Here is a 9,458-nt window from a genome sequence, read left to right as displayed (position 1 = left end):
TGTATTAAATTCTTCTGACATGACTGTTACCATAAGTATTAAAGTATCACATAGCCAAAAACTGTGCCACCTGCCCTACTGCTTACATGTATGAAATCCTTAATATATGATACTGTACAGTGAAAAGACATTCTCTTAAAGCCTCCAGGACTAGCATTAAAAAGTCATGCATAGGGTGGCACTAATACGAACAGTACTTTGGTGGCACTAATATGGACGGGGTGGGGTAGATTTTTCTTAAAAATTAGATGAAAACTTTATTTCTTAATGTGTTGGGCAAAAGGTGATGATGGTAATCTGCTAGTAAGTGTCTTCAGATGGGAAATGGCATACACTCTAGGGTGCACAGATCATTTAAAAAAACAAACAAAAAAAACCCCATAACCAGCCAAACCATTTAAAAATGTGCCAGTGAAATATTGTTATCAACATGTACAGAGAGAGCTGATGAGTGGCATGTTTGGAGCATGTAATGAAATTTAAACTTCAAAGGAGTAGCATGGATATGTTAATTTTTTTTTTACTAATATAAACCTGTGACAACACTGAAGTTCAGAATTATTTTGAGCACTCTGGTCTTTGCACTTGGTTCCAGTGCTGAGTTCATGATGCAGAGGGGAAAAGCTCATACTGTGTTTTCCCAGTTACTGCAAAGTGGTGGCTTCCTCGAGCTGTGAATTAAACTAGAAGATTTTGAGAGTAATGTACTGACCTTAGTGTTGATGGGTCTTAGTGGTATTTATATTTTTAAAGTTTTGAAAATATTATTAACTGGTATAGGTAATTAGGCATATAGGTGTCTGCTGGTCTTAAAATACTAGGTTTTTTGGAGGGGATAAAGTTAGTTTCTTGGTGTGTACAAGTATTATAACATAAGCCATTAAGATAATTCAGTAGTGGAGCATCCTACAACAGTATCTCTACTCTGAAGATGGAGAAACCTTCTACCTTATCAAGAGTAATTAAATTTATAATAATACCTTTTAATATAGTTACTATTGCAGTCTATGGTTTTAATCTAAGGTTATGAGAATGTGACTGTTCTATTTAGTTATTTGACAAATAAAATGAGTTATTTTCTTGCTGCAACCAATCCATGTTTTTGCTAACAAAACACATCACATATATTTGATATTTATGCTAGCTCAAGGTAGTTATTTGGGTTTTTTTAAATAGAAGTATGCCAAAATTATCATACACTCTTGAAACTTTTGTCCTTTTTTTTTTTAACTTCACTGCTGGGCAAAACATGTTTCAAATAGTTTAAATACAGAGTAGTATTCTGCACTTTGACCCATACAAATAAACTTTTACCTTACTGGAATGCCAGACTGTAACCACCTGGTCTCTGCTCTTTGAAAAGATCCTGTTCACATGGCTCAGACAGTGGGATCTGACCCAGTGAGGGGGAACTAGTGATTTTTCTTTCCTCTCTTCAAGGAAGTTTTCATGAGAAGGTTTTACTTAAACTGACTAAGGAGTAAATCTTTCTCAGGCAAGGTTTGCAATAGCCTCACAGCATTCTAGCCTTCTCCAGCTGTGTATTGATGGGAATTGATGGAGCTTCCCTTTCCCTTACACATGAGTTTTAAGAGAACAGGATGACTAGTAAGTATTCTTTATACATTGGTAAGACTTACAGTTGAAAGTTGCCAGTACTCCCAGTCTGTTATAGTTTTTGCTACACTATCAATACTGTGTTATCACACTTGTTTTTCTTTCAATTCATTTGTCTTTTTGTGGGGTTGTTTGTAGCAAGAGAGAAGATTAAAAGGTGGGTAAGTAAGGGAGAAATGGATAGGGTGAAAACCAGAACAAAACCAAACAAAACCCTAAGATTGATAGGTAATAGTGACAGGTATGCACCAGGAGCTATGTTTTGAAATGTGCAGTGTATTGATAAGAAGGACATTTAAATTAGACTGAGACTATAGCATCCAAAAGCCTTACTTTGTACTGACTTGAATCTCTGTGGAAACCTTATCTGTTCTTAGTCTGGATCTTGAATATCACCCTTCATTTTGCAGTGAATGAAAAAAAAAATGTTTAAATGGGGGTCGTGAAAGTCACGTTTTAGAGATTATTCTAAATTGTGAGATAAATAGTAGACTTGTTTTGTCTGCTTGGGAAAGAGATCTGATCATCTTATGCCAATGTGTTTTCTTGGGTTCATACTAGTTTTTGATGATGGGGATGAAAGGACCTTGAGACGAACTTCATTATGCTTGAAGGGAGAAAGGCACTTTGCAGAAAGTGAGGTAAGACAATGATGGACATGCAGTGAAAACTAAGTAGTTAAATTTTTTCTTTTTTAATAATAATAAGAAATTGCAAACTAATTTTGTTTCCTCTTTTTCCATATAGACACTTGATCAACTGCCACTAACCAATCCAGAGCACTTTGGAACTCCAGTTATTGGGAAGAAATCTAATAGAGGAAGAAGATCTTCTCTTCCTGTGTGAGTTCTGATAGTTCTCTGATGATTTTCCTTCCCTTTAGTGTCCTTTGCTAAAACTGAAGTAGTACCATTGAAGCTGTCATGTTTGGAACCACTCATGTGAGCTGTGTGCACAGCTTATGGACTTGGGTAATTCAGTTCATGCAGACATGAAGCAGTATTATGAAGTTGATGGTTTTTTTTCCTTGTAGAATATTGATACTTTCATATAATAGAAAATCATGTGTCAGGGTAGGGTTTTTAACTTTCTTTATACTGTTAGGGAAAAAAAAGTGTTTTTAAATTTCTAGACTAGAGATCATTTCTCTTTGTTTCATGTTTGTGCATAATCTAAGCCTGATTCATGCCTCCAATTCCAACATGATGCTGTTGTAAAATACTACTGCTTGGAAAGAATTTCTACAAAATTCCTCTTACTAAGTAAGTGCACTTAGTATTTAAGTGTATTTCAAGCAATTTCAGCACTTAAAATTCTAATTTTGTTTTTGAAGCTTTACAGAACAGGAAGAAAGAACTGATTGTAAGCTGTATTTGCTTTCAAATCTTAACTTCAGACACAAACTTTAAAATACCATATGTTTTAATAATCTAGTACTGAAGATGAAAAGGAAGAAGAAAGTAGTGAAGAAGAGGATGAAGATAAAAGACGTCTCAATGATGAATTGCTTGGCAAAGTTGTGAGTGTGACTTTTAATTCTGAGAAGGCAGACTGGTATCCAGCTTTGGTAAGTTGTTTAAGACTTTGACATCTCTAGTGTCCCACTACTAATATCTTTTTAGACAAGAGTGTCATCTGTTACATCGTTTGTACAAGGCTTATCCTGGATAGGATGGTTTGCAAACGTCACAGCTTTTGCAGCAAATTGCAAATAGAGTCAGGCTAAGTTCTGCTGGCCATATTTGCTAAAAATACAAATATTAATGTTCTGCAGTATCTATGAAGAGTAGGAGAGCAAAGATTAACGTTCATGTGTGAGTTACAGTTTTATAGCTCTTAAGTCTTTCCAAACTGCACACAAAATGAATCATACGTAACAAGATTTGACTTAAAAATATGATACGTTAGGTCTTGCACTCCCAGGCAATTTAAGAACAACTGGGTGTATGAATTGTGATTGCAGTCGAATTTTTATCCTTTTGTGTTTAATGATTGCCTTTTTCCTTAGTCTTTCAACTTTATGAAATACTAATCTATTTCATGTTTGTATTTACATAAATGGCCAGTTACTCTAGAGCTTGGTTATTATTTTTATTTGTCTGTCAACACAGGATACCTCTGTTCATTACTATTGCTGATAATACATATATATTAAAGAAATTCAAGTACAAATAGACTTCTACTGTGAAGGTGGACACTTTGTACACTCTGTATACACAGAAAAGTTTAAAGGTGCACAGTAAAGTTGCTTTCTTTAGTAATCTTTTTAGTGTTGTCAGCAGAATGTCAAGCTGAATATGCATCTTCTGTTGTCCATCAGAGATGTGTTTGTTTTTTTTTAAAAAAATATATATATTTGGAGCATTAAATAGACAGGTTTAGTTCACTGATTTTTGCAGATTTTATTTAATTAACTGTATAGTCCCTAGTAATTTCTTTTGAGTCTTCAGAGTTAGCTGGAACTTTCTATCATGGTTTAAGATTTTATTTCCCTGCATGAATCAATGTAACTCACTACACAGGTCAGTTGTCTTCCCTGCTTTGAAGAACATTATGGTGTAATATAAGGTGAATAGTTGATACTGACTTATCCAGCTGTTTGTATCTCAGTTTAAAATGTGAAATGTGGTATTGTTGTACATGTTGTTATTGTTGTATATCCCTTTAATAACAGCAGATTTTAACGTAACATGTTTTTAACTAGGGAATTAAGTTACTGGAGGCCATGTACCTGTTCTGTTCTCTGCTACCTGAGAAACAGGAATGTCTTATCTTGTTTTTTTGGAGTAAAACTTCTGACTCATCTGAATGGGGTGACACAGCTTCCACTGAGTCCTGGTAGATCCAGAAGTTCAGCTGCATTTGATATTTTCTGTCTGTATATGGTCTAGAGCAAAATGTAAACTTGTTCTGTGGTAATACAGACATGGCAAATGCATTTTTATCACCTTTTTAGACTCAGAGGTGATACTGCTGTATCACTCTAAGAGCTTATATTATCCACACCTCAAAAAAAAACCAAAACAAAACAAGAAGCTATTTACCTCTGCGTTTGAATGCCAAAGATCAGAAACTGGTATAAAATAAGTGGGTTTCTGTCTTTTTAAATAGATGCTTTAAGCAGGTTTTGTATGAACAAGAGAAAAAAAGCAGAGTGAATAAGCAGGATCCCATGATGTCACTCCAGTAGATTAGTTTTGAGTTTACAAATGATATTGCAGACTTTTCTGGCTTGTACAGAGCAAGTAAAGTTAATAGTTTGAGGTAAACTGCAGCTGGAAATTTGTCATCGTTGGCCTCAGTAATACAAGTTGGAGTAGGTTTATTTTCTCAGAACTGGAACTAGAAGGAAACAGGGAAATAGCAGTTTTCCTGCTGTCCATCTTCCCTTCCTTTCAAGATCAGCTTTTTTTTTCTTCTTTTTTTTCTTCCTTTTTTTTTTTTTTTGCTTAAAAAGAGTGTTTTATTTGAAACTTTAGGTTGTGTCTCCCAGCTGTAATGACGACGTCACAGTGAAAAAGGACCAGTGTTTAGTTCGATCCTTTGCAGATTCCAAATTGTAAGTAATAGCTTCCTTTCATTAGATGTAGATGGGAGAGGAATGCAAAACTAATTACATGTTGTTTCTGAAGACATTATTTCTTCCAAAGGGAAAGGGTGTAATTTTGTGTAATGTTCATTGGATTAGTGAAGTTTCTTCATTTAAAAAAAAATCAACAACTTTGGAAAAAAATGGGTGTTAATGCTTTAGATGATTCCTGCTCTTTGAAGTGTGAGTTTTGGTTCTAATTATTTCCCTTAATGTCTTAATTATGTCTTTATGGGTGTCTATTGTAGTAGTTTGGATATCCAATTGACTCATTACCTCCAGTGCCCAGATGCCCATGGCTGTTTAAATAGAAAAGTTTAAAAGTGTTTAATATACTTTTTTAATAAAATAATGAATGTAAAGTAACTGTTTAATTAAAATTTTTACAGAGTCTGAATTAAGATTCCTGTGAAAAGTAAGATAGGTCCTATTAGTCCATCCCCCCAAAAAAGGGGGGGGAAGGAGAGAGATGTGTGTCTTAAGGAATAATGTATTCAAAATAATATGAAGACTGTTTTTTAAAGCTGTTTCCTGTTATTTCTCTTCATTCTTACTTCTAATGCATCTGTCTCAGCATAGTGTCACTAAAAACTTCCTTCTCAAAGACCAGCTGTCACCCCTGTTTCCCTCTTTCTTTCAAAGTGAACAATTTGTGATTTTTTTTTAATTTTCTTTTTAATAGCCATGATTTTGGGTAGGGTGCAAGTACTTGATTACTGAAACGTATTTTGAGTAACTGAAGATTTAATTAATTTTGGCCTCTTGATGTAGACATGTATCCTCAGCCTTCCAGATAAGTCTGGTTCTTTATATACTGAAGGTGGAATGTTATTGGAAAAGCTTGCAGACTTGCTCTGTTTTACTTTTCTTTCCCCATAGTCTTATGGCTTTAACTTCAGAAAATGGCGGCCTCCAATTCCTGAGGTTTTACTCCAGTTTTTCTGAAATAATGAAAGAAGAAAAAAAAAAAATCTTATTATAATAAAACTCACTTGTAAGGCTTTCCTTGCAGGTTGGTTAGCATTTCTATTGTAGTAATTCAGTAACTGAATATTTTGTATAACTTTAGAACAGAGCAACTTCCATATGTTTTGCTGTGAAAAACACTTTTGTAATTTAAAAATAGAAATCAACTATTTATCAAAGCAGATATGTGAATTTGGCTTCACTGTTACTCTGTGCTAGTAGAAATACATTTTGAAAATACAGGGCTTGTTTCTTTCTTGGTAGCTGATTGCTGTTTTGAGTAGCAACTGTTGATTGATGTGAATATTTTCAATTTAGAGAATGTTTTTTGTGAACGTGTTTTACCTTTGCAAATTGGTGCAGGTTAAACATTTCAAATAAAGAAGCTTTACCAATATTTCTTAATTATTTAATTATAAGGATTCATCTAGTGTCTGAATTTCAAAGAAAGAATGGAAACTTACTCTGGGTTTGAATCTTATTTTAGGACCTACAATAACAAATGCCTTATGCTTTTAGTTATTAGAAAGGACCTTGAAAGTGAATGATAAATCTTGAAAATTTTAGAAATTGCTGTTTTTCTAAGTCAAACGCTTCCTCTACTGTGATTTAAAAGTAATAACAGAACCTTATTCTTTTTCAGTTACTCAGTAGCAAGAAAAGACATTAAAGAACTGGAGATTCAAAACTTACCAAAATCTGAGTCCTCTCCTAAAAAAGGTAAATTAGAATAATTTCTAGGTGTTTTAAAAAAGCAATCTTGTTCAATAGTCCTTTAACTTTTGCAAATAAATGATCACCTGGTGATTTTTGATAATTGCTTGGATATTTTGCAAACAGTTTTAAATGTGATAAATTGGAGAAACCTTGGATATAGCTGCATTAATATTAAAATAGCACTTGGTAGAAGTCTTGTTTATTTGAATTTGATTTCATTCTTTTGATCCACTCCAAATTTGTGATAAGTTAATACAATATTTTCCAGGTTGTCTATTTGGAATGTCATTGAAACAGTGCTATTGCTCAAAATTCTCTGCCTTTACATTAAAAATACCCAGATGGCAAGGTGTAAACATTATTAGAACAGCCTGCCCGTGGTTAATGTTTGATTTAAAAGTCTAATTACAGAACCTGATGGATGGATGGATGGATGGATGATGTGACCACAAAAATCCATGGTTTAGTGAGCTTGTAAAAGGCCATATTCTCACTTCAGTATACATAATTCTTAAACTTCTAGTGTTGTTTCTCCCAATCAGACCTCAAACCAAAAAATTTGTTAAGGATAAATATTTTAAATGTATTTATTAAAAATAATAATAAACAGCAACAAAAAAACCCCCACTCAACAACAATAACTTCCTCCAGTTTGAGTGAAAGTGTGGAACAGCTCCTTGACAAGTAAGGATTTAATATGATACTTACAAATAAGAGCTTGATGTGGTTTTGATTGATTCCTGTAATTCTGAATGATTTCTCATATACTTTCTTCTTAATAACTATTTCACAGTACAAGAACTTTAGAACAGTCAAAAAAAAATCAGGTGCCAGGCTTAAGATAAATTGAAGAAAGGGATTTTTTTCATGCAGAACGTAATTGGGTGGTGATGTTCATTGCCATGAGGGAATATTGTGGAACCAAAGGTACCAATGGTTTCAAGAAGAGTTCAGACAGATTTCTGGAGGTTACTTTGTCAGCAGCTGTTAAAAACCGCTGCCTTTTCTTCTGCAGCAGCACTGTGCATGGTTCATTGCAATACGGTCCTCTTTATTAGAGGCTTTTATTGTGACTGGGAGGTGTGTTTTGGGGTTATCTAGGTTTGCATTACTTTGTTGGTTTGCCCCTTGGAGCACCTCTTCAAGGAAAAGAATTTGAGGTATTCCCCTTGTACAAGTGTGACTTCTCCCTGTCCCATCACTCCCTTAATCACTAGTGTATTTTTCCTCTGTTCCAAACATTAATGGAGCATCTCTTTAGGCAACGCTCTTAAACAAAATACTTGTATTTTTTTGCAATCTAAACTTTTAAGACATGAAGATATTTAGAAAAGAACAGTTGCACAGAATATATGTGCCTAAGTATAGATGCTTATCTTTGGTACTGTTCACATACACAGGTGTAAATCTTAGTAGCGTTCATGGGGACCTATTCCTAGAAAACAACTGGATGTTGTGTGTGAGGTGGATGTTCTCAACTCTGAACTACTTGAGTTGCCGATATTCAATTGTGTGTAGACTGAATGCTTAAAGCTGAAGTATCTGTTTTATCACTCGTTTCCATTTTTTGGTTTAAGTTGGCATTGTAATTTACAAGAAGGTGAAAAGGAAATTACAAAAGCTTTGTGATTGTGAATACTGTGGATGAGGTAAAACCAGGGCCCTTTCTTCTGTAGGGCTACAGGAGGCAAGCGCGTTTCTCAATACAAAGGGTGTTCCTCGGAACTGGAAAATGGACATAAGTGAAATTCTGGAGTCTTCTAGCAGCGATGAGGAAGATGGAGCTGCTGCAGAAACTGATGAAGAGGAAGAAAAAAGAGAAGAGAAAACCGAAGAAGTAGTGGTGAGTCTGGGCAATTTCAGTCATTCTTCAAATAATTGAGCCACCTGCGTGCCTGAAGATCCTGCACTGTCCAGCATTTTACTCTTGCGCTTCAACTTCTTATTCAGACTTGTTGATCTTCCCTTTGCTAGCTGTTTTTACTGGGATTTGTGAGCAGTGGTAGATTGCCTCTTATTATCCATTGCAGAAATTGGAGACAAATTGCAGAAATTAAGAATTCAAGGCAGAGAAGACACAGAGAGTCTGGGTCAAAAGGAGAGACATAAACCAAAAGTTGATGCTGAACCTAATAGTAATAATCTAACCTGAAGTAAAAGTAACTTTGTATTTTCATTTTGTACTTCATATGTAGTTTATATAAAAGGTAACTTGGTTTTAGAGTAATTTGATTTTAAAAAAAGACAGAGTAAACTATTAGAAATTGCTTTGAGCAACCTGGTCTAGTGGAAGGTGTCCCTGCTGATGGCAGGGGGGTTGGAACTGGATGAGCTTTAAGGTCCCTTCCAACCCAAACCATTCTGTGATTCTATGATAAGTAGTGATCTGATCATAAGTAATACACAGTGCCTGTTAAAGCTGTTTGGTGTGAAGGACATTATCTAGGAGCAGTACAGGAGTTAACTTTGGGTTTGGTTGGTTTTTAGTGGTTTGAGTGTTAGTTTGAACACTAGTGTAACAGGGTTGGGAATGCGGCGATGTGGCTGGGCTTTTTGTTTAATATTTACG

General features: G+C 34.7%; 1 protein-coding gene across 1 annotated transcript; it reads left to right on the top strand.

Annotated features, from left to right (window-relative positions):
* Window positions 1-2,153: 2,153 nt before the first annotated feature.
* LOC104525676 (AT-rich interactive domain-containing protein 4A-like) lies at window positions 2,154-8,732 on the top strand (the record flags this gene model as incomplete). Its single annotated transcript, XM_010168893.2, has 6 exons — window positions 2,154-2,258; window positions 2,365-2,459; window positions 3,052-3,184; window positions 5,097-5,176; window positions 6,816-6,892; window positions 8,566-8,732. Coding segments are annotated over exons 1-6 (657 nt in total), but the record flags the coding sequence as incomplete, so codon positions are not given.
* Window positions 8,733-9,458: the final 726 nt, after the last annotated feature.

This window comes from Antrostomus carolinensis, unplaced genomic scaffold (assembly GCF_000700745.2).
Source record: "Antrostomus carolinensis isolate BGI_N321 unplaced genomic scaffold, ASM70074v2 scaffold10965, whole genome shotgun sequence".
In the NCBI taxonomy this organism is placed as follows: domain Eukaryota; kingdom Metazoa; phylum Chordata; class Aves; order Caprimulgiformes; family Caprimulgidae; genus Antrostomus; species Antrostomus carolinensis.
Note: the sequence above shows the minus strand (reverse complement) of the source record. Positions and strands in the feature narration are given on the sequence as shown.